Genomic DNA, 26369 nt, shown 5'->3' with positions numbered 1-26369 from the left:
ACAGTGAGATGCTGCTTGGGGACTCAGAGAAGTAACCAAAATACAACTCAAGGGAGCTGAGTTGTGATCTGTGTGTGACATATCTCAAAATATGAAAAAGGGTCTGGAAACACCTACAAATGAGTAATAACTCAAAGAGATTTTAGCTTGGGAAGAGACATGGAGGAATATAATAGATGTCTTTCATTGTTTCGGAGCAATTAGGAAATGGAAAGAAAAGGAACATTATTTGTAGACTGCTGACTCTTCATTTATCTCTTTAAAACGATATAAAATCCTTCCACATTTCTTATGTCATTTGTTTTCCACAGTTGTCATTCCTTCCATTTTTACAAATGAGAAAACCGAGGTTGGGAGAATTTAAAGAATGGACCTGAGGTAAGGTAGCCAATGGTTGAGCTGGGAGTTGTGCCATAAAGCCAGAGGCATGCTGGTAAATGTTTAATCACCAGCTCTCTGGGGGAAAAAGAAGCGCTCGTTTGTAGTGTTTGCTGATTCCTATGGTGTAAATACTCCCAACCTAATGTAGGGCTGGGAAGAGTTGCACACAAACAGGTCTTCCAAGCCATATGAGACAACCTAGTACCCCACCTTCTTTACTCCCAAGCCATATTTCTTCCCAGCATCAGATTTAGTCTCCATGAAGCAGAGGGTGCAGCAGCTAAGGACTTGAAATTTAAAAAATAAAAACAGCTGTCCTAACATTGTTGGCTGCCAACCCTAATTCAGAGACAGCCAGGTATGAGGTTGTAAGAGAAGGAGATTTATACATCAGTTGCCGGCTTGCACATCAGAATTACCTGAAAAACATGTTCACATACAAATTATGGGACCATAGCCCAGAGGTTAAATACTGAAGCCAGGTAGCTTCAGTTCAAATCTGGCTCAGTCCCTGGCTGGATGACCTTAGGCAAGTTCTTTAAACTCTCTGTGCCTTAGTTTCATTACTGGTAGCTGGTGATGATAATAATATTTGCCTCACAGGGATGTTGAGCAGGTTAAATGAGTCAATGTTAAGTGCTCAGAACAGTGCCTGCAACATAATAAACACTATATAAGTATTTGTGGTTATTATTACTGAGACTTCTCCTGGGTGAGGCCCAGCTGTCTGTATTTCCAACATAGTTTTCCAGTGACTATTATGCAATCATCTGGGTTTATCCATAAACATCTAGGAATCCACTGAAATCTGATTCTTGCTCTCTGGGAGTGGAGTATATTCTTATAGGAACCAAGACCAACCCAAGGGTGAATCTCAGGCTGTCCTTGCAAAGCTGAGACAGTCTGTGAACCCTCACTGAGCTCCTGACGGTTGCACTGGAAATCCTCTCACAAATCCCTATCCTCCCACAGAAGACTTAAGTTGCAGGATGCTATAACCGATCTTGGTTGTTTCTTTTTTTATTTTAAGGAATAAATAAAACTCAACTCACAGTCAAAATTTCATCTTACAAATGTACAACACACAACCGAGGTTGTAGGTTAATCTGAATTTCTTCAAAACCTTGTAATTTCCACTAACGTCCCCCTCCATGTACATTGACATGTATGTGACAAACCTATATTTCACTTTGGCCTGGGTCTACGTAGGTAATCTTTAGGGCTCTAGCTTTGTTCTCTCTAACTTTAAGGATTAAAACAGTAGTTTGTTTTACAATAGGGTTAAACATCAGCCCTTAATGCTGGGGAAACAGCGCAGGTAATGTACAGCTTTCCCATCTCGATCGTAAATATGTATTACCTGATGGTGATGCCTTTTGAAGGTTCTTTTCCACAATGGAAATTGTGGAAATTTTAATTTTGGAAATAAGGATTACGTTTTTTCATTCCCACCCCCTCCCCACAAGCAACTGTCAATTGCTGAATGGTATTTTTTAAGCAATGTAATGTCACTTTAACATTATGAAAAACAAGTAAGAAGATAGTCTAATTATTGGCTCTCTCCATCCAACAGACACGGGCCTGAGTCTTGCTTCCACATCTTACTCGCCTTGTGCCCTCAGGAAAGTAAATTAGCCTCTCTAAATCTCAGCTTCCTCCTCTATAAAAAGTAAAAGTGTAATAATGCTTAGTGGCTGAGTTTGTTATGAAGACTAAATGAGAATTATAAAGCATTTAGCATAGTATCCGGTACATGGAAAATGTACAATAAGTGGTAACTTTAAAAAAATAAGCTGAATCTCAAATGTAAAATTCTAAACTGACATAGGCATATAGTATAAAGTAGCAGTAGCAAAGGAAGACACAGAGATTACTACATCATAAAAGTTGATGTGTGATCAAAGACACAGTGTAAATTAAAATCAGTCTCTCTATATATATATTGCGAAAAGTGTGATTTCAAAGGTTTTCTAGGCATGTGGAAATGGCAACCTTATTTCCACTTAAAGGAGTTTTCTGAGTAGGTTTGTCCTTTGTCCTTTTTATCATGAAAATTGAAGATGTATCTGGAACACTCAAGGAGTGGGGGTGAGAGAGAGTTTTTTATGCCTAAGAAGGAAAAGTGAATATAGACAGTTTTATGAGCTGTTACTCAGAATGGTCTTTAAGGACAGAGTTGTTAACTAGCTCCCATAAAATTCTAAAGTTGTGTCTCTGCCTTGAGGCACGCTTGGATGCAGAGCTAACAAATTGTGTGTGGCTGTCTGCCATCAGCCCAAGTTAAGAGCTTCGAATCAGCAGATTGCTGTTCGAGGTTGCTCATACTGTTAACTCCACTTAGAAACTGACTTTGAAGCAAGGTCAAGAGAAATGCTAAATTGCACGTACAGTATCTGAGGATAGCCTTGAATTAAATCATCACACAAATCTGCCTTGTCTTTTTCTCCAGGGCTCTGGATAACTTGCTGAACCATGAATTTCCTGTCCTCTTGTACTTCACCTCTATCCCTCCCCATTGCCCATCCCTGCCTGGCCCCAAGTAGATTCTCAGAATCCAGGGAATAATCATTCACATATTGATTTGGACCACAAACTTAACATGAGTGTCTGCCAAACACATAAGTAGGTGCTGGAGGTATAAATATGAGTCAGACAGAATATTTGCATATGAGTAGCCAACATTCTGATTTGGGGAAACAAATAGTCACTATAATTTGTTAACGGCTTTACTAATTCTCTGAAAGCACCAAGGCAGAGATGACCATTCTGCTTTGGGAAGGTGAGAGAGCCTCTCAAGGGTGGTGATTCTTGATCTGAGTGTTGATCTGAGCTCTCAGGGGGTGAGGGCAGGGAAGAAAGGTCCAAGCAGAAGAAACAACGCGTGCATAAGCGTGTAGACTTTGGTGGAGAGGGAGGCTGGAGAGAGATTGTAACAGTTGTAACGTGAGACTTTCAAAGGTAAAATATGTTTTGCTACAGCTCTGAATTTTAGAATTGGAAGGGACTTAGAGATCAGGTAGATTAAACTCAAAGGCTCACTTAGGGCAATTAATGACTTCTTCAGGACAGGACCAGAAGCAATCTCTCCCAACACCAGGTCTTCTGCTCCTTTCTCAGAAGCCTCTAACCACTGCGGCTAGCAGCAACCAGGAAAACTGGTCCTATACATCCTGAGAATTGAGTCTCTCAGATATAAACTATGGAGTTTGGATCTACGGTCCTGTGTCTATTCATTAATGTTACGCTAACTTAACAAATATTTTATATATTTGTTACCAGTCTTCAAAGACTGCTTAAATATATTCGTGTTCTAGTGCTGCTGTAACAAATTACCACAAACTAGGTTGGTTAAAACAGCACATTTATTTTCTTACAGTTCTGGAGGCCAAAAGCCGAAATCAGTTTCACTGGGCTAAAGTGAAGGTGTTGGCAGGACTGGTTCCTTCTAGAGACTCAGAGACTCCATTCCTTGTCTGTTCCAGCTTCTAGAAGCTGCCCACATTCCTCGTCTGTGGCTGCATCACCCAGTCTCTGCTGCTATCACATTGCTTCTTTTCTTTGACTTTCTCGCCTCCTTCTTATAAGGACCCTTGTGATTACATTTAGGGCCCAATTGGATAATCCAGGGCAATCTCCCCATCTCAAGATCCTTAACTTATTCCCATCTATAAAGTCTTTTTTGTCATATAAGGTAACATTAGTAGATTCTGGGGATTAGCAGATGGATATTTTAGGGGAAATGGAGGATTCTTCAGTTTACCACAGACAGCTGTATTTTTTGTCCTTAAATTGGAAGCGTGCAGTCAACACATACCTGCTTGTGGCTGGGGCTTTGGGAATTCAGGGGTAGATGGGAAGGGCTAGGACAAGTAACCTTCCTTAGTTACCCAGTCTGTGGAGAATCATACCTGAGAATTTTCCAGGTGGACTAGATATTAATGGTAGACTAATCTTAATCCCTCCACTTTTGAAGTTCTCCCCTGTATTTTTGCAGCTGTTAATCCACATGGGAAACAGTACGTCTAAGAAGCTAGAATTCCTCTTATTAAAATCATCAATCCGATCAGCATTACTTGCTGAGTTTAACTATCTGGGGCTTAGATTTTACATTTCGAAGATTATACTGAGGCTTTTAGATAAATAAAATAAATACAATTAAATAGGAAATGAAAACACTAACTCGAAAAGATAACCTGCACCACCATGTTCATAGAAGCATTTACAATAGCCAAGATGTGGAAACAACCTAAGTGTCCATGGATAGATGAATGGACAAAGAAGTTGTGGCATATATACACAATGGAATATTATTCAGCCATGAAAAATGAGGAAATCCTACCATTTGTGACAATATGGATGGACCTTGAAGGCATTATGCAAAGTGAAATAAGTCAGATTGAGAAAGACAAAACTGTATGATCTCACTTATATATGGAATCTAAAAAACAAAACAAAAAATGTAGGAAGGAGGTGAAAAGGTACAAACTTCCAGAAAAACAAAGCAAAAGCAAAACAACAATAACAACAACAAAAACTGCCCAATTATCAGTAAGAGAAATATTACTTTTCACATAACTGAACTACTATAATATCTGTTTAGTCTGTATTTTCTAGTCTGATAAATGCTAGATGAAATTCAAAGTATGCCGTCACAACTACAGTGTGAAATTACTCTTAAAAAACAAAGGGGTTTAATTTTATTTCCCTTGGATCACCTGCCTCCTCCAGTTGCTAAGAGATCTATAGTGGTCTCCAATATATTTTTTCTATTTTGAATGCCATACAAATATCCCATATGTGTTTGTTTATACGTTTTATAATGATATATATTCATTATGAAACTGAAAATCAGAAAGTACAAAAGATAAGATTTAAAAAGAGAAACAGAAGTTCTGCTATTTTCTTTTACACCCATTGAGTTGGGGCAACCCATTTTGGAAGCCACTGCTGTCAGGCGATGTCATCTGACTAAAGAAAGAATTTTCCTTGGCTATTCTGCTTTAAAAAGAAGAGAAGATTTAGAGAACTTTTTCTTAAGTATCCCTTTCTTTCAGGTAGAACACAATCTTTGTTTTTGAGTACTTGACTGTATTCGTTTTCTTTTCTGGCCCATCTCAGATACTGAGAGACTGGGGGGAAAAGTAGCCTAACACAGAAGTCAGCAAACTTTTTTTGTAAGTGGTCAGACAGTAAATATCTTAGGCTTTGTGTGTCGCAAATACCCAATCCTGCCCTTGTAGTGCAAAATCAGTCATAGGCAATATGTAACTGAATGAATGTGGCTGTGTGTAAACAAAACTTTATGGACACTAAAATTTGAACTTTACATAATTATCAGGTATCACGAAGTATTATTTTTCTTTTTTTCTTTTTTCCAACCACATAAAACTGTAAAGGTCATTCTTAGCTCATGGGCCATACAAAATCAAGTGGCAACTTAAAACTATAAAACTCCTAGAAGAAAACAGGGGAAGCCTTCATGACATTGAATTTGGCAGTGATTTCTTGGCTGTGACACCAAAAGCTCAGGCAACATAATCAAGAATAGACAAATGGGACTATATCAAACTTAAAAACATTTTGCATTCAAAGGACAAGATCAACAGTGAGATGGGGACCTATGGGATGGAAGAAAATATTTGCAAATCATATAAATCTGATACAGTGTTAATATCCAGAATATACAAAGAATCCTACAACTCAACAAAAAGTTAAATAACCCAATTAAAACATGGGTAAAGGACTTGAATAGACATTTCTCCAAAGGTGATGTACAAATGGCCAACAAATATATGGAAATGTTCAACATCCCTAATTATCAGAGAAATGCAAATCAAAACCACAATGAGATATCACCTCATAACTATTAGGGTGGCTACTGTCAAACAAACAAACAGACAGACAGAAAACAATCCCAGAAAATACAGGTGTTGGCAAAGATGTGGAGAAATTCCAACCAACCCTTGTGCACTGTTGGTGGGATTGTAAAACGATACAGCCACTATAGAAACAGTATAGAGTTTCCTCAAAAAATTAAAAATAGAATTCACATATGATCCAGTAATCCCACTTCTGGGTATATATACAAAAAAATTGAAAGCAGGGTCTCAAAGAGGTATTTGCGCTGCTATGTTCATAGCAGCACTATTCACAATAGCTAAGGGGTAGAAACAACCCAAATGTGTCCATTAATAGATGAATGGATAAATAAAATGTTTTATATACATACAATGGAATATTACTCAGCTTTCAAAAAGAAAGGAAATCCTGTCACATGCTACAACATAGATAAACCTTGAGGACATTATGCTAAGTAAAATAAACCATTCCCAAAAAAGATAAACATTAGATAATTCATTCTACTTATATTAGGTATTTAAATAGCCAAACTTTTACTGGCGTAAAATTAACCCTGGTTGTTTGCAGAAGGTGAAAGAATTCACAAAACTCAGAAAAGTAGGAAAGCAAAGAAAGTTTTATTGAAGGTTGAGCAGAGAGAGAATGCCCATGGCAGTGTCTAAAGGAAGGCTGCCCCTAGGTGAGGAGAGAAACACCAGCGGCGGGGGGAGGAGGAAGGAGGCTGGGGAGTGGCCGGGGGTTGAGTCTTAGAGTGGACAGCTGCACTTAAGTTCAGGTTAGCTTTTTCTTATACAGGAAAGGAGGAGTTGGTCAGGCAGGTCTGAGGGCTGGCATCACTTCCTGGGGTCTGGTCTGTTTGAAGATAATATTATCTAGGCCACCTTGGCCTGGGGCTTTATGAGTCACCAGTAAAAATTGCAAGGGAGTTGCAAATTGGATTCCAGTGTTCCAGTGCCTTAGGATTAAGAAATTGCCCTTTCCAGTTTAGGATTCTGTTAATTAAATGGATTAACGAGATATGGGTAGCCTTGAGAAAGGGAACAGAACAGAGTTCTTAAGTTAATCAGCGAGGGGAGAAACAAAGAGAAAACAGCCAAATATCAGGGTGACTCTAACTGCAAGCAAACTAAGCCTAATCACAGGTAGCTAGATAGGGAGCTACGTGGTGAGTCAAACTGCGAACTAGCTAAATCTAACTGCATTAATGATTCCCTGAATTTCACCCTTACAAAATTTACATAAACAGAAAGTAAAATGGTGGTTACTAGAGACGTAGGGGTTACTAGAGGAAAAGGGAAGTGTTGTTGAATGGGTACAGAGTTTCAGATTTCCAAGATGAAAAAGTTCTGGAGATCCGTTTCCCAACAATGTGAATATACTTACTACTACTGAACTATACACTTAAAAATAGTTAAGATGGTAAAATGTTTAAAGTATCGCTATAATATGAATGTTGAGGACTTTGTATTCTAAAAGATAGTTTGAATCAACAAAACAAAACAAAAAAACTAGGTGGCAGGCCAGATTTGGCCCTCAGGGCAAATTTTGCTGACTCTTGGCCGAATACAATCCAACTCCTGTAATTAGCACCCTATCTCTGAAGCAGGTTAGGACGAAATCAAGCAGTTAGAGACTCCTTGGTAGACTGAGCAAAAACAGGACAAAACCAGGACACAGGACAACCATACCACCACAAAAATATCATCAATCATGTTCTGGGGCAACTGGGTTGTTTCAATGGTCTCCCCCAAGCTGAGCAGTAGAGGGAGTCTGGGAAACATTGTATCCACAGGCACCCACATCCCAACATCCCCCTCCCAGGTAGAAATAAAGGTATATAAACACAAGCTTTTGCCTTAGCTAGTGGGCATCCTTGCTTACGGTAACACCCCCCCCAACTCGGAGAGCTGTAACTCTTTGCTTGCTATAATAAATGATCTTCCTGTGCAACTCTTTGCCTCTCCTTGGTCCGTGTATCCATTCTTTGGCTCCACAAGACTACGAACCCCGAACCCCCGAACCCCGGCATTGACTGAGAAAAAAACCTACATCATTTGGGGGCTCGTCTGGGATTTGGGAGAGGTAAATATGATCTGTGCTTGTCTACTTGCCCACTTACGGGCTTTCATTATTTTTGTCTCTTTCTCCTGTCACACAAATATTGGGCCTCCATCAGCCAGTTAAACGTGAGTAGCACTGCTGCCAAGCTTAAGAGTCGGAGGGCAGGTTTTGCAGAAGGGCTCTGGTCAATCCACTCCAGCGCTGAGGCGGAGGAACGTTGGCCATAGCCTGACTGACTGCCTTTCCTCTTGCCTTCTCTCTTGTGAGGAGGGGGGCCCAAAGATGGCGCAACGTTGGGGTGAGTGGCTCTTGGCAGCAATTGAGGGGCTCTGGGCATGGTTACTCTGCGAAGGCTCCGTGGGTCTTCTCCTAGCCCAACTGCCCAGAAGGACGCTGTCCGGAGGCCCCCCCTCCCCCTCTCTGCTGCTTTCTCCTACTCCTCTGCTGTTTTTTTTCCCTTTCTGCGAGGAAGCTCAATACTGGCGTGTGGCCAGGATTGTGGGCCTTTGAAGACAACTGAGGGACCCTTGCCGTAGCTACTCTACGGCAGGTCCCAAAGGTCTCTCTGGCCCCTTCCCAGCCCGACCATCCGTAAGGGTGCCAGTGGGATGACTCCTCCATCTATACTCCTCTTTTCATCCTGTCACCGTCTCTCCTCAGCTCTTGAAATGCTGGTCCAGGGTCTCTTCCCTGTGACACCTCCTCAACACCCTCCACCAGCCTCAAGACACCTTAAGGTAAGAACATGGATCTTTGTCTCTATAGGACATCCCTTGTTGCTCAGGATAAGATTTTCTGGCATTTAGCTCACCCTCTTATATCCTCTTATTGGGATCTCCTTCAAGTTTTAAAGCACAGGTGGAAGTGTCCTGTTACACACGCCAAATCTCTCTGTTGTTTTTGAGACCTTCCTGATGAGACAAGTAAACAGTTAACAGGAGCAGGCTTGTGAGCTGGTAGGATGGGACAGGCAAAGAGTTAACAGGAGTGAGCTTATGGCTAACAGGCACAAGCTAAACATTAACCGCTTGGCTCTGACTCCCTTGGCCAGCACAGCATCTATGAGCTGACAAGCATCTTACATTCATCATAGGTGGAAATAAAATAGTTCCCAATCGCAAGAGCAACCCCTTACCCCTTTTTGTTTTGAACGAATGCCTTCCTTACAAGCTTTATAAGGAAGTACTCCCTCCTTTACTATCTTTATAAAGAAGGCTGTTACTATTTAGACCATACCATAAATTTTCAAGATGCCCAGAGCCGAGCTGTACACCCTTCCACCTTAAGATACCTCATTATCGGCCACAGCCTTTACCGGCCTGTGAGCTGGCGCCCAACAACCAGAAAGGCATATCCAAAGACTTGGGTAGGCGCCCACCAGGGACTCAGCCCAGGTAAGCATGACTACCCTGGCGCGCCGTGTCTCTCCACACACCCCAGAACCAGTGGTGTGGTCTCCGTGGTCCAGACCTCTAGGGGACGCCATAGACCAAGTTGTGGGAGACGAATTGCAAAGTGACACCTTTCTGTTCTTCCTCACTTCCAGATGGGCAATCAGCCGTCACCTGCCTTCACCCCGCTAATTTTCATCTTGAAAGCTTGGGACAAATTTGATCCTCAGACTTTAAAGAAACAGTGCTTGGTTTTCTTTAGCTCTGAGGTTTGGCCTCAATACAAGTTGGAAGATGGGGAAACTTGGCCTTCTGAGGGAAGTACTAACTGTAATACTATCATGCGATTAGATCTGTTTTGTAGGCAGGAAGGCAAATGGTCAACATTTCCTTATGTACAGGCCTTCTTTGCCCTAAGAGATAACCCAGATCTTTGCCAGCAGTGTAACATAGATCAGCCCTTGTGGCTGTAGTCTCTTGTTCCCCTCCTCCAAAGGAGATTACCTCAAAGGAATCCCCAATGGGACCCTCCTCCTTTAAGGAGGCTCCCCATCAGATCCTCAGCCAGAGGAACATCCCAAAGCTCTATACCCTACTCTCTCTCCTGAGCCGGCTCCTACCCCCGCTCGTCTTGTTGCCCTCCATATCCGGGACCTCCTGTATGAAGGCACTCCCAACTAAGAACAAATCTCCTTCCCTTACAGGAGATGCCAGAAGAATTTGGGCCTGTCAGGGTTCAAGTCCCTTTTTCCCTGCAGGCTCTCAGACAAATAAGGGGGGACCTGGGAAGTTTTCAGATGACCCTGACAAATATATAGAAGCTTTCCAGAATGTAACCCAGGTCTTTGACCTTTCTTGGAAGAATGTTATGTTACTTTTAAATCAGACTCTCACTAACTCTGAAAAGCAGGCAGCTTTACAAGCAGCTGAAAAATTTGGAGATGATCATTTACTAACATATCATGTTGAACGAACAGAACGAGACCCCACTCTGGAGCCCTTTCCTAAAGGAAAGCAAGCAGTACCTACTGCAGACCCACAATGGGAACCCGATACAGCCACGGGAAATTGGCAGAGAAAACACTTTCTGGCATACATTTAGAAGGTCTGAGGAGAACTAAGACTAAGCCCTTCAATTATTCAAAACTATCTACCATTAGCCAGAATTTGGAAGAAAATCCATCAGCCTTTTTAGAAAGACTCAGGGAAGCCCTAATCAAGTACACTTCTATTGGGCCAGACTCCCTTGAAGCGGAAATCTTTTCAAAGGATAAATTTATAACTCAGGCTGCCCCAGATATCTGCAGGAAATTACAGAAATTGGCCATTGGTCCCGAAGGCACCTTGGATCAGTTGTTCAAGGTAGCCAACTCTGTCTATTACAACTGGGACCAGGAGGAAGCCCAAGACAAGGAAAGGAAAATAAGGAAAAAAGCGGAGGTATTAGCCTTTTAGACCACAGCTCAACAGGGTACCTGAGGAAAGTCTGACTGCCATGCTGTGGACAGTCTGGCCACGGGCGAAGGGAGTGTCCACAGCGACTGGCCCAAGGAGATTACTGGAAGTCTGACTGTCCCTGGAGGCCGCCAGCCCCAGGGCCAGCCTCACCCAGCGGGACCCCCGCTTGGGACTGATGGGGCCTGGGGCTTCTACCAATGGCTCCCTCGTCCCATTTCGCTATCAGGACTCCCAAGCCCCGGGTAACCCTAGAAGTAGAAGGAAAATCTATTGATTTCCTTATAGACACAGGAGCCACTTTCTCCGTCCTCCTCTCCAACCCAGGGGCCCTCTCCAATCAACATGTTACTATCCTCGGAGTAACAGCCAATTACTAAACATTTCTCTCAGCCCTTAGGCTATGAATGGGATGACCTAATATTTTCCCATTGTTTCTGACTCATGCCAAAAAGCCCTACCCCACTATTAGGAAGAGACATTATGACGGAGATGGGAACTATTGTTCTCTTAGCCCTGGAAGTGCTCCTAGCTGCCTCCCAATAATAAAAGCCAACATCAACCCTGATGTTTGGGCCCCACAGGGGGTAGTTGTCTGTGCCTTAACAGCCACCCTGGTCCACATCCATCTTAAGGACCCCACTCTATTTCCTCGTGGGAGACAATACCCTCTAACACCTGAGGCACAGAAAGCACTAATACCAATCATTAACAATCGCAAACAACAAGGCCTTCTTAGAGAATGCAGTAGCCCTTGCAAGACCCCCATCTTAGGAATTCCCAAACCAAATGGGGAGTGGAGATTAGTTCAAGACCTCTGAGCCATCAACGAGGCATTTATTCCCATATACCCTATAGTTCCAAATCCTTACACACTCCTAGCCCAAATATCTGAGACTGCCAGATGGTTCACAGTCTCAGATTTAAAAGATACCTTTTTTTGTATACCCGTGCACCCCGACTCGACTCACAATATCTCTTTGCTTTTGAGGACCCTGAAAGCCAGACTTCACAGCTCACCTGGACGGTCCTCCCCCAGGGATTCAGAGATAATCCATACTTCTTTGGACAGGCCCTCTCTAAGGACCTGTCAGCTAGAACAAATTTACAAGAAACACCCCTAGACAACCCAAATTGGACACCCTTCACTGATGGGAGCTCTTCGTAGAAATGACATTCAGAAAGCTGGATATGCTGTTGTTACATCACATAATGTATTAGAAAATGCAAGGCTCCCCTCTGGTGCCAGTACACAATTGGCTGAGCTAATAGCTGTCACCCTAGCATTAGAGTTAAGTAAAAAAAAAGAGATCCAATATATATACTGATTCAAAATATGCTTTTTTGGTGTTGCATGCCCATGGCAACATTTGGGAAAAAAGGTGCTTCCTAACAGCTATGGATCATCCATCAACTATCACCAGATCAACCGACTGCTACAGACAGTACATTCTCCGCAAGAACAACTTATATACTACAAAGGACATCAAAAGGGAAATGATAAAATTTCTAAAAACAATAAACAGAACAGGCAGCTAAAAATGCTGCCAAACTGGTCTCAACTCTGTATTAGCTCCTCTAGTTTGGGATGGGACTGTAACCCAATTTAAGCCCCATCAAGGTAGACATCACAGAGAGCTTACTTTAGATTCTAGCTGCAACAATGATGTACATTTATTCAGCCCAGCTGAATATGTATCCTTATCTCTTTTTGTAGTACCTGCTATGACCATTGCCCTAGTTGTGGAAATTAGTCACATAGCTTGCTCAATGGCAAAGGCCCTGAATGCTACTACACAGACACTTCGTGCCATGGGACAAAAGTTAGGACAGGTCAGAGAAACAGTTCTCAAAAACAAAGCTGCCATAGACTACCTACTCCTCAAACATAATCAAAGATGTGAAAATTTTAGAGGATTATGCTGTTTCAAACTTTCTGACAATTCTCAGCTAATTGAAAATAAAGTTCAACAAATTCATAACATAATTTCCAACATTAAACAGCGGACAGGATTTTTCAGTGTGTATCTAGGTTTCCTTACTTCCAGGCTTCCTAGCTTAGTGGGACTTAAAGAAGCTTTTAAAATTGTTCTTTTATTCATTATTATAGGGATTACTTCATGCTGCACCCTACAGTGTATATCGGCTTGCAGACCAGCCCCTCTGGTGGCTAAGATGGCCTGGGAAACAACACTGTCCCCATCCGCAATCGCTCGTCTACGGGGGTCCCTTAGATAGACCTCTGGACAAGCCCTAGCTGCTGGTCCCTCTACGCACCTCCTCAGCCTGAAGTAGGCAGAGTGGTCATCGCCCCTATTCCCTAATGGTGGTTAGGGTTACGTCTTCAGAGCGGGGATTGAGGCAGGTTAGTATGAAATCAGGCAGTTAGAGACTCCTTGGTAGACTGAGCAAAAACAGAACAAAAACAGAACACAGGACAACCAAAGCACCACAAAAATAGCATCAATCATGTACTGGGGCAACTGAGTTGTTTCAATGGTCTCCCCCAAGCTGAGCAGTAGAGGGATTCTGGGAAACATTGTATCCACAGGCACCCACATCCCAACATCCCCCTTCCAGGTAGAAATAAATGTATATAAACACAAGCTTTTGCCTTAGCTAGTGGGCATCCCAGCTTCGGGTCCATTCCCCCCCCAACTCCCCAACTCGGGAGCTGTAACTCTTTGCTTCCTATAATAAACTATCTTCCTGTGCAACTCTTTGCCTCTCCTTGGTCTGTGTATCCATTCTTCCGCTCCAGAAGACTACCAACCCTGCACTCAGTAAGAAACATCCTACATCATCTTCATATATTTTTCTCCAAAACCTTTTTTGTTCAATCTCCAAATGTTACAACTACAACTGGCTACAGAAACTTAGAGTCATTTTGGAGGGTAGGAGTGGGGCAGGACTGGGAGGTGGAGGGGAATTTTCCAAGGTCAAAGAGTTAGTCAAGGGCAGAGTACTGAGTAGAACTGAGCTGCCTGAGATCCTTCCTATTACTATTTGCAGTTAGCTATAGATTCTTAACGACCAGGAAAACAATATTGATTGGACTGGAGGTGAACACAGTATTTAACTGAATTCCCGAGGTGATGCTCTTAGGTAGAAGTTAGAAAATGTAGGAGAAGGAGGAGGGGGTCCACAGTACCTACAGAAAAAGCTCATAACTAGCTTTGATTAACTGCCTCCAGCCATGTATCTGTTTTTACAACAACAGGTGACAAGAGGTGGTCTGGAGCAAGATGAGGATCTGAGTCCACAGATCTCCACCCATCTTAGGAGGTCACACCCTCCCTTGGAAGAGCATGCATCACCTCTTCCTGCGAAATCAATATGTAACTCCCTCACCCCACCCAGCAAACTGTAAGTCCTCAGGACAAGGGCCCTCTTGCTCTCTCAGACTCTCCCCCTTTCCCCCTACCGGCCTCCACTAGGCCTGTTTCGTGCTGTCTCCCTCTCTCCCGTACCTTGGCTAGGCCTCCCTCATTCTGTCTGTCTCTCTCTCCCACCTTGGCTAGGTGTCTCTCTCGTTCTCTCTCTCTCCTACCTCAGCTAGGCCTGTCTCTCTCTCTCTCTCTCTCTCTCTCTCTCTCTCTCTCTCTCTCTCTCACCTGACCTAGGCCTGTTCTCTTCCCTGAGAATGTATGGGTAATAAACCCGTCTTGCAAACTAATTGGCTTGCTGACCTTGGTACTTCACTGCCTGGCAAAAAGAAACAAGACTCTGGTAACAATGCTATAAATACACATTGAATTCAAGTCCTATAGTACCCAGTCATCTCATCCTCTAGTCCTGTTCTTTTAGGCCTGGAGCTAGAAGAAAGAAGCAGTGCTGATTACAGAACTCATTTTCTTTGTTTTCTTTTTTAGACTTTGATTTATTTTAAGTGTGTTTTTCCAGGACCCATCAGCTCCAAGTCAAGTAGTTGTTTCAATCTAGTTGTGGAGGGCGCAGCTCATTGGCCCATGTAGGAATCGAACTGACAACCTTGTTAAGAGCACCGCACTCTAACCAACTGAGCTAATTGGCCACCCCACAGAACTCATCATTTTAAAGATGAGAACTCTTATGCTAAAATTGTTTTAACTGTGGTTCCCCAGAAGGAGTTTTTAAATAGCACCTAATATTTTGTGAAGTATGAAAATCTTTTTTAATTCTAGTCTCCAGAAAAAACTTTGCATTGGCCACCAGCCACTTTAAAGGAATTGTGTATATTTGCACCACTTTACTGCTTTAACATTTAAAAATTAAGTAACAACTTCAAAGGCAAATAGCTATAGTTAGCTGCTGAGTGCCTGACTTCCTAAGGGTGGCATTAAAGGAAAGGACAAATAGAACCCAGTTCAGCAGGTCAGGATCTAAAATTAAACCATGAGTAAAATGCAGAGGATGCAATGCTCATTTCGTTCTGTACTGTGAAGTAGGGCAAGCTAGGTTTTGCCTGGAGTGATGTAAGTTGTTATACTAAACAGCTTCTTTTCATTGTCTAGAACAGGGGTGTCCAAACTTTTTTCAACGTTTTTCACCAAGGGCCATATGCGGTAAAATACACAAACAGCCGGGCCACTCACTTGAGGTGAAGTACGTATTGCCTCACCTGGTTTATTTAAGTAAACTATTAAGTAAACTAAATGTATTTTTGGAATTTGCTGCGGGCCAATTAACAATGGATCATGGGCGGCAGTTGGCCCGTGGGCCAAAGTTTGGACATCCCTGGTCTAGAAAAAAACCCCAATCATTAAACTTTTAGAAGTCGGGTTGAGTAGATTCCAGCACACTCCATCAAATTTATTCTAGGAGTAGTATTCTAGGAGTTAGGAAAGCACAAACATTACTGTTTAATCCAGCTTCAATTATAACCTTAATGCTGTATTAAAACTTTTCATTCTTTGTAGACTTTCCTGATGTGCAGAGATGTGCTCAGCTAAAGCACCTGCTCTCAGTGAAAAATACCCCCTGAACATGTGTCTCTTCAGCATATCTGTATGTGCAGAGAAAACAATACCTAGTGAACATTTCAAATTGCTTCTTAAGCATAATAAACAAATGTAATTCATGAGCCTAAACAGTATCCTAGTTCAAAAAAACAAACAAAAACAAAAAAACCCACCCAGCTATAAAAGACATTGAGACAATCAGAAACTTAAATGTAAGCAGGATATTAAATGATACCAAGGAATTGTTTTCTTAGGAGTGATAACAGTACTCTGATTCTGAAGCAAATGTCTTTATTCTAAGAGAGGCAGGATGAAGTATTTAAAGGTGAAGTATTTTGATGTCTACAGCCTAGTCAAAGGGTATAACAAAAAGGCTTCTCTATTTTCTGTATTTTTGAAAATATTAATAATAAAGAATTGGGGTGAGGGAACAAAGGGCATCTTTTTAAAGTTCCTTAGCCAAGAGTAACGTGAAGAACTTCGGATCCGTAACTTCATACCCTTTGGGTGTGTAGCGCTGGTTGTTGGTTTTGCTGTTGCATTCCAGGTACCATTCAGCGAGTGCGGTCTCTGCCCCACCCAGGAGCAAGCAGCTCTTAATAACACTTAAGTCACTGAGATTCATCAAGTGGGAGCTAGCCCGAGGGGACAAAGTCCACACCTGACGTAGTCTTCTTTACATCATTCCTCTAGTAGGTATCACTTTCGCTTTCAAATTGCTTTAGTTTGCATTTTCCAGCAGTCCTATCTGTATTTGGGGACCTGTGTTTCTTTTTCTTTTTGCTGATAGGCTCTGCCCTCCCCCTCCCCCAGCCCAGCCCCAGACAGAAGGCATTTCTTCTTTCTGGCCCATGGCCACACCCCAGATGACTTTCTTAGAGGCATCTTTCTGCCCAACCACCTATTGTTGAATCGGATTCTGTCTATACTTATTTCTTGAACCAGCCAATCTCCTCCTGCAGTTTAAAAAGAAAATCCTGGGAGAAACTCAAAAATCACAATTTTGTGCTCGTCATCAATTTTTGTGTCCGCGCGGCCAGGGCCCATCCCGAGATTTTTCTTTTTAAAGCAAATTTAGTTGAGAACTATGTATATCAGGAGGTCGTGGCATCATTTTAAAAGTTAAATAGCACACTAAGAAGGCAGTGCTGCCATTAATATTCAACAGCTACTCTCTACTTCAAATTACGATTCACCAGGCTCATGGAGCTATAGGTTGTAAGTATGCTGCTACCAAGTGCTTGTTTTCCGTGGTTGCGCAGGCTGAGAGGCCACCCGGATCCCCCTTAGTTTGAGCAATTAGTGCTGGTGTCCAGGAAGGTGTTCATGCCAACTGAAAGCTAGCTTCTGGTTTAGGGCAGGGTAACTAATTTGGACTTGGGGGCTCCTGCCGTGTACCTGAGGCGCCAAGCGGCCGGGAATGGGCTAAGCATGTGCCTCCTTTACCAAGATGGCCTCGGCGCCGCCGGGGTCCGCGGGGGCGGCCATGTTGGTAAAGGCCGGGGTGGCGGCCAGCGCCAAGGTGACGCTGGCCGGGCTACCGTGTTTTCCCGAACATAAGACCTAGCGGGACAATCAGCTCTAATGCGTCTTATGAAGCAAAAATTAATATAAGACCCAGTCTTATGTTAGACAAGACCAGGTCTTATAGTACAGTAACACCAGATCTTATATTAATTTTTGCTCCAAAAGATGCTTTAGAGCTGATTATCCCGCTAGGTCTTATTTTCGCAGAAACACGGTAGATGGAAGGTCACAATGAATGAGTGAGCGGGCAACTCTGGAGTGAACCCAGCTGAAGCCTGGGCCCGGGGCGGCCGGACGCCTGTAGGCCGCGGCCCTGCGACGGCTGCCCCCAAGGATGGTGAGGCGGCGAGTGTTGAGGCGCTGCCTGCAGCTGCTGGCGCCCTCGGAGGAGCCTGCGCGACGCCGGGGGCGGAGGAACCCGAGCTCCGGCCGCTGCGGCCACTCCCGCTGCGCTGGGGCGCTGTGGCCCGGAGCGGAGGAGCAGCCCAGGCGGAGGAGGCATCGCGCGCGCCCCGCGGTCCCCCGCGCCAGGTGAGCCCGCCGCCCCCGCCCGCAGCCACCCCCGGAGCGCCGCGCTCCCTCTGGGGTCTCGCGCGAGGCGGCTTCCTTCCGCTCGCCGGCTGTCTCCTGGCGCAGTTCTGCTGCCTTCTCCTCCGCGTCCGGGTGGGGGCCCCCGGCCTGGGGCTGTTGGCACTGTTCGGATATGTAAAACGGGCTGTGGGTGGGATTCCGGTCCCGAGCCCGGCCTCCTGGAGGTGCTGCGCTGGTGAGCGGCAGGGCTTCATCTGAACGCCCTCACCTCGCGAGTTGCGGAGCTCGTCTCTGAAGGTGCCTGCGTGAAGAGCCACATTATTTTTTTCCCTTGGGAGAGAAACCGTCTCTGGGATTTGTTTTAGATCTCATCTTCTCTGCAAATCACAGGTTGCATCTTCACAGATCGGAATACACGTGGGTGGATCTTCTTTTGGTTTTATGTAAATGAATGGGTTCCTTAGGGCAACTTATTTCTCCTTCATCTGTAGTATTTATCATCTAAAAAAAATCCATTCCAACAGGTTTCTCCCCTTTTATCTTGAAAGTTAACCAAAGAATGGAAATGAGCAAAAGAATAGAGCGGGGGTGGGGTGGGGTGGGTGGTGGAAGCCTTGCTTTCTTGAATTTTCTGTACTGTGGTTGGTTGGTTGTTAAATTGGGTATCGTGGAAGGCTTTTCAGAGCAGGTATTCAGGTAGGTATCCTCCCCTCCGCCCCTTGAATAGAACTGCATGGGGTCCTGGTAGTTGAGATTAAATAAGCTTCCACGGGCTCCAGAGTTTGATGCACCCCACCTCAACTGAACCTGGAAAATATTAAGAGAATGAGAAAGTTAACCTTTAAAACGTTTAGTTTTTGTCCTTCCTTGCCTTTACTGCAGGTTTTTTAAATATATGTTACAATATGACTCACCTGGTTTAACTTTGGCTCAACATGAAGTGTTTGCTATTTGATAATTCTGATTATTTGAGAAAGTTATTCCTGAGATACAGCTCTCAGAAAACTAAGAATAATTTCTATCTTTGTTAAAAATGGATATCTAGCAGTTCCATTTCTATTTTCAGCTACATTGTTTTTGATTTAGCTGCAGACATCGACATCTTTTAGAAAGAAGTTATGTAATCTTAAAAAGAAAAGATTACCTATATCCCAGCGTAGTCTGATTTTGTTGCAAGAAAATATTAGGTCTGTTAGAAAAAAATTAGGGCAAGTGTACCTATTTAAAATAAGAATTTAAGAAAGAGAGATTGACTAAACTTAAAACTTTTAAGCAAATTAAAATGTAATCACAATTTTCAAAGGTTTTATTTCATTACACGTACAGGCTTTCCTGCTGCAAGTATTTCAGTAAGTCTCCAAGAGATGAAAATATTAATACTAATACTTAGTGTATTTCTTATACCCTTATTTTCACTCACATTTCCAAATTGTATTGGACAGATTTCATATTGCCAATTTAATTTTTAAATTAGTCCAATTATAACTGAATTTGAATATAAGCATTCCCTCAAAGAGTTTTGGTTGCTTTAGTTGATACAGTCATCCTCGTGTGTTTGAAAAGGTTATTTTTGTTACTTTGGGTATTTGTGAGTTTGGAAAACTGAGGGGATTTTTAAGAACATGCTGTATGTATTTGGAAAAGTACTGTTTGCGTTTTGTTGTTTCATTCTGTTTTTTCTTTGTAGTGGTAGATAGTGGTAGATAGCTGTAGTGGGTTTCTTTCATTTCACTCCAGTCTTATGTAAATAAGAATTTGGCTGTGCCTGGAGAACTGTGTTGATCTGGGCATTTTAGATTGAAATGCATACGAGTAAAAAGTGTTTTCATTGAAGTATTGGGGAAATGAACTTGCACGTAATTAATGGCTAACAAGCACCTTTATCCTGGAGACCTGTGAGGGCATGTGTAAAATTGGTATTAAAGGAGTCACCTATGTGATTTCCAGCTTGAGGTTCAAGTGATAGAGCATTCTAACTGCTATAATACTGAAGGATTCTACCTATATATAATTTATAGTGCTTTACTTGACTTGTCTTTTTATTTAATAACCATTTGCTGTGTATTTAGATACTAACAGACTTTTGTGACATTTTATATTAAGCCATATATCCCCAGGGGGCAGTTTTGTTATGTCAGAGATGTAGTCGTTTGCCAACTCAGCTGGTTAAATAATGTAGTATAACTTTATAATTTATGAAGTTCTTTCAAATATTAATATATTTATTTTTAGTTTTATTTTATAGATATATAATATGTGAGTTTATTAACCCCATTAAACAGATGAGGAAAACAGGAAGCAGAGCCTGGGAGATTTCAGTGATTTGTCCAAAGTCCCTTAGCTCAGCAGCCCTGGCCTTTGGCAGAGGACATACACCGCTGCCCCTTCTTTGAAAGGGGTCCCAGTGAAGCCAGGGCAGAGTGGTGTGGATCAGCAAGCTTCCGTCAGCATCACAGCCATAGATGGTACCCCTCCCCTGTGCTGAATGGTCAGTACCAGTGGTTATGGAGGCGCAGGGCTGTATACAGCTGGATCCACATAAAAGCCGCATGATTGAGAAACAACTCCGTATGCACCGAGAACAATCCATCTTTCCCTTTGAAGGCAGCAGCTTTTCCGGTTTATCTCCTTTGGGGGCCTTCCCAGATTAACAAACATACTGATTGAACAATAAATACCTGTAGGCTTCTGTACTCTTTTGTAATCTCTCTCAGTGATAAGAGTAAAGTTGTGGAAAGGAACACCGAGCTTCCTCATTGTTACTGGCCCTTCTTAAACTACAGACTTGTTTGTTTTGCGTACAAGACCCTGATGCTAGGAAAACTGGACAACAGCAGTAATTTGTTTTGAAAAGCTGTTTTCTGAATTTTGAAGGTCCTTCAAACTACAAAGATGTTTGTTCTCTTTTTAAGTTACTGTGTTCATTTCTTTGGCCTGTTTAGAGAGTTCATGAAAACAAGTACTATATATATTCAGAATATCGTGCAATTGTGTGATTGAAGTAACTAATGACAACTTAAAGAATTTCTGGACTCAAAGTCCTTTTTTTCAACTTGAGGTCAGTTTATCTGTTTGTGATCTAAACTAAGTGAAATAACCCCCCTGAGATGAAATGTGTTGTTTATCTTTCCCTGCTGACCATAGGATTTTTAGTTTTAAGTGTTGCTAAGCATACTTAAGGTGAGAGCATGGCTACAAAATAATTCAGGCTCCATCACCAGCCAGAGCTGGGCCCTTGGAATGGTGTACCTTTCTGGCCTGACTGACTTCTGTAAAGTGAGGGGGTCACACAGTGATGACCTGAGTCATGAATGTTCAGGTTGGAAAGAACCTTTGAGAGTCTGTACTCTGTCTAAGGTCTTTGACAGACTTCCTGTTTCTCCTCTTACAAGAGTTTTCAACCTGTCGTGATACCACAAAACCGAAACATCAAAATTAAACTTTTCCACCATTTCCCAGGGATGAGATACTTTAAAATTCTTGGATGAAAGTTGATTCTCATTCTTTTCCTTACATGCTGTCTCCACTTTATAGGTAGACGCAATGTCCAGTGTGTTATGTGTGTGCTGTTCGGAGCCCGTGTTCCAGCTGGGTGATGTGGGTGCTGGTGCACGTAATGAATGTCATCGCAATGAAGAATGTGACATACGCGGTGTTCTCAGTGACATTCTCTTGGTTGAGCGCGATTATTAGAGCTTTATAATTTCTTTTTGCTTAGCTGCCCATATACCTTAAAATCATACTTTATAATATGCTCATCTCCAATTTAGTATAAAATGCCCATATTTTAATACAGGTTGCTAAAGACATAGCTATGCGTTTATGTGGTACCCTGAGGCTGTAGAATGATCAACCCTCCAGATTTTCCCATCACTGGGCAGGGGTCCCAGGATGCAGGACTTTGCTAAAAGTGGGAAAGCTCCGGGCACATTAGAGACGTTGGCCCCCCTACCTGAAGGTGTCTCTTCATGGGACTTGAGTAATAATTCTTCCCAGTACGAAGGACAAAATGCTGGATGAACTCAAAGACGTCTGTTTAGTATCTTCAAGGCCCCCATGTATTGTTTCTGTTCATAGTGCTTAATAAACTATAAATGATAGCAATCATGTACCCACGTTTGGATCAGGAAGACGTATTTTGGTATTACCTTTTGTGTTTTAATAACTATAAATGTCTCAGGTCATTGTATCAGTTAGGATTAGTTTGGGGACGTCCAGAGTAGGAAAGTCCAGGCATGGTGGCCTTTGAATCATTCTAGTTCTCTGTGCCATTCCTAGGAAGTGGCCCTCATACTCATGACTCACGATGGCTCTAGGCAGCAGGATGCAGGAAGAATCAAGAAGAATGCTTCCCTTCCCCTAAGGGAGGCTCCCAGAAGCACCTCGTAAGACTTCTGCTTGTATCCCACTGGCCTTTCCTGGCTGGAAGCCTGGGAAATGCAGCCTGTTTAGCTGGTGCGTAGCCACCCGAAGTAAAACGGGCTCTGTTACTGAGGAGAAAAGGGAAACTAGGTTTTATGGTCTGCATCTTCTCATCATGACCACTGTGTCACCACGTTATCGCCACAGAATTCCCCAAGGTTTTTCAGTTTTTATTTCCATAATTAGTCAGGTTAGTGGGAATGCCCTTTGTTGAGTTTTGTCTGACTGCCAGTTAGTTACTTTTGCTTCTCTTATAATTCGGTTCTCAGAAGTTCTTTTCAAAAACAGTGAACTCTGTCCCAGTGAAAAGTAATTAGGAGTTTAAACTCCTGTTCGTTATTTATTCATTCACTAGGTATTTGTTGAGCACTCATCAGGCACAGGCTGCTGTGGGTTATTATAATGTGAATCATCACTGGTTGTGTTTCCTTCTTTTTGGGTTTGGCTTCCTGGGAGTGTAGAGTCGAATTTGTGCTCAGATCTGTGTACAAGTCCAGGACCTATCAAGCTCTGTCCTTAGCAAAGTAGTCGTTCCAGCCCTTGTACTGTGCAGCCATTTTGGGGTTCTGCTGCCTCTCTAACTTGGAGTATGGGACAGGGAGGAAGAGTAGGCTTTATGGTTGGCAGCTGCCAGGCTAGCATGAATTCGGGGGTACCAGAAAAGACCCTTTCGTCCTTCCCAACTGCCTGTCCTATCTTTGTGCCAATGACTGATTCAAAGAAGTGGTTCTCAGCCTATACATTATATATTAGAATCACCCACAGAGCTATTAAAAACTACCTGGAGAGTCCCCACTTGACATTGTGATTCAAATATCCTCAGGTGCAGTTTAAAAAGCTCCATAAGTACAGATACTCCCCAATTTACAATGAATGGTTCAACTTACAATTTTTTCTACTTTACAATGTTGCAAAAGCAATACACATTCTTGTCAGTGTGACCCAGTTGGCATGGAAGGAAAAGTACTAGTTATTATTTCAAGAATTTGGGCCAGTGTGTTTTGGAAATGCCTTATTCTAAAGACTGTACAATTTTCATTATTCAGAACCAACATTTCTGTAAACATGATGTTAAGCCAAAATCACTCCGTATGTTTGCGTATGATTTTTTTCCCTCAAGGATTTTGAATCCTTGGAGGTCAAGGGCTTGTATTGCCCATTGTACCTGGAGAGCTAGGACTTAGGTATTGTACACATTCAAACAGTGTTAAATGTCACTTGAACTTTGCTTTCACTAGAGGTCCTTACAAGTTACACCTGCAATCTTATAAGATTGCAAGTCTGACAGCTGTTTGATGTATCAGATTTGTTATGAAATCTCTTCTGAAATATTTCATGCTCAGATTAACCCCCTGGTCTGCCTGATAAGCCTGTGAAACTACACTTTCCCCCAGTAGCTAACTCTGCTGTTCTCAGGTGAGAAATACCATGCACATCCCTTGCTAACCCAGTCTAGGGAAAGTGGCTGGATCTGAGTGGCTGCTTTAGCTGGGGACTTCCTGCGAGGAGTGGAACTTGGGAGGGGCAGCCCAAGACCAAGGCTACCTTAGAGGGGACAGCTTTGTGGTGGCCAAGGTTGGCTCTTTGGAGCAGCCCAAGATTGTTAGAATTACAGAGGTGGAAGGGACCCTGGAGGAACAGCGCAGTTCTCTCATTTTACAGATGAACAAGATGAGTCTCAATGATAATCAATAATGTTTAACGGTTACGTAATCCACTAGAGTGAAAGTTGGAACCAGAACTGAAGTGAGAAGTGAAAGAATATGCTTTATCCCTCATTGCCCTTTCTGTCTGGGAGCTATGGAGACACAGGTTTCTTCATTCCTTTTTTGTACGGGTTCTACTTTAAAAATAGGTTTTAGGGGCATAATTGATTGAGACAGAGATAGGAGAGACGGGTACATTTTGAAAGCATTTTAAATTTTTGGCTTAAGGAGTAGTAAATGAACATTTAAGATCATCTAACACATTTAGGATACATTTTTAAGTTTCACAAGCATCAATTTAATTTCTTTCCTTCCCACCCTTTTCAGTAAAACAATCATATCACTTAGGTATTATTGATTGTACCAGAAAAGAATCTGTGCTCTTTGTTTGGTATTTTTTGAAGATATTAAGGAAGTGATAACTATGCCATTTCAAGAAACATTCATATTTTCTCAATTTGCCATAACATGCCATTTGATTATCCTAAAGATTCTAGTTGCAATACTGTAAATGGTCTTTTTAAATGAGCTTTGGTCTTAAGCAGGCTGTTTACCTTGATTATTGTTTCTAACTCTAATCAAAGTTTTGCTTTCTTATTTACATATAGGAAAAAACTCTTATTGTACAGGAAGCATCTACAGTGTTTGTGTTTTTTGGTGACTTAAAATCTGTTAACAGCCTGTGAAATTACTTCATTATATATGTTGAATTTTGTCTAATGGCAGAGAATTTCCAAAGTTGTTGGCATTCTATGATCAAGAACATTTGTTGTCCTTGACTGCTTTTTTAAAAAGAAAACATAATCTCTAATTTGTGTCCCAAAGAGTCCGATTATGTTTTTGCAGTTATTCCTCTCAAAACTGTCTTCTGATTCATAGGCTGATTTTGGTAAGGCAGAATTTCTTTGTGAATTTTATTTTATCAAATGACAAAAATAACACAATTTAGTAACAAGTTTGATGTCCTTTATTCAAGGGAAAACAATCCTTGGATTGGGGAGTACAGTGACTCCCCTCCCTAGGGTTTTTGGACAAGAATGAGTTTTAGAGTTAGAAAAGTTACCTCAGGAACGAGGCAGGACCAGCTAGGAGGTTGGGGCTTTCCGTGTATGGCCAGCAGGTCCTTTTTCTAGGGTAAAGTAAGCTGAGATGGGGACTTGTGATTGCTGTATGTTAGGTTTCCTTGGCAGGTGTGTCCCTTGGTCTAGATTGGTGATGTGGGTCAGGCCACTGGGGCAGCCTGCATTTCTGGTTCCCGACACACGAATTCATTTTATAATTTGTCAAAGTAATTTTTCTGTCATTAATCAGATGAGCACTTTATAAGACAAAAGGTTGTTTCTTAACAAGAGCATACTGTGATTTTAATAAAGGATAAGGAAACTTAGAATTTTTCTAAGAGTACTTTTCTTCATAAAATTTTTAAGGAAAGAAAAATTTCAGCAATCTGAGTTTTTAAATCTTTCTGAAATTCTAGAATGTTATCTTTCCCCTGAAAAGCAACTCATTTAGATCAAAAGATTTTAGTTATCTTACTTTTTACTCTTTTACTGAATATAAAAATAGTAGTAAGAACAGTTTGCTTTTGTATAGCGCTTTGAAATACCAATTTACGATGTCACTGATCTGCATTACAGTCCTTCGAGGAGGTATTTAGGCCTTAACAGCTGAGGAAGCCCAAGTTTAGAGAGGTTAAGTTACTCTCTCCACATTAATATCTGTAGTTAATGGTAGAATTGGAGCCCTGTCTCCCATTCCCAACTAGTGTTCTTTCCACTTCTGTGAAGATGAGCTATTTGGTGAGATATATAGACTTATATTTACAAACATCTAAATGTATATTATACAAAGGGTGCCAAAAAAGGTATACACATGACTTGTATTCATCTTTGTTATTGGTATATATTGAGTATTAACAATTTTAATAGTTTTTTCCTTTCTTAAAATGTGTATACATATTTTTGGCACCCTCTGTATATGTATACATGTATAGTCTAACAATTTTGACTCAGTAATTATTAAAAATTATCGTAACTTATTTTTAGTGTGCTCCTAGCTATTTGCTTTGCTTTCCTTTAGCTTTTTAGCAAAACTGA

General features: G+C 42.0%; 1 protein-coding gene across 3 annotated transcripts in view; it reads left to right on the top strand.

The window, feature by feature from the left end:
• Positions 1–17781: 17781 nt before the first annotated feature.
• The window catches only part of NAPEPLD (N-acyl phosphatidylethanolamine phospholipase D), a 42198-nt gene continuing 33610 nt past the window's right edge, over positions 17782–26369 (top strand). The window contains exon 1 of one of the 3 annotated variants that reach the window (XM_019744534.3): positions 17782–18145. In XM_019744534.3, the coding sequence (XP_019600093.2) occupies positions 17949–18145 (197 nt within the window). In that variant the 5' untranslated portion in view covers positions 17782–17948. Of the gene's footprint in view, positions 18146–18226; positions 18563–26369 lie in introns of those variants that run through there. The other 2 variants (XM_074340637.2, XM_019744535.3) reach the window with 2 other exon arrangements.

This window comes from Rhinolophus sinicus, chromosome 4, assembly GCF_057876585.1.
Source record: "Rhinolophus sinicus isolate RSI-liver-muscle chromosome 4, RSI-T2T, whole genome shotgun sequence".
Lineage (NCBI taxonomy): Eukaryota > Metazoa > Chordata > Mammalia > Chiroptera > Rhinolophidae > Rhinolophus > Rhinolophus sinicus.
Note: the sequence above shows the minus strand (reverse complement) of the source record. Positions and strands in the feature narration are given on the sequence as shown.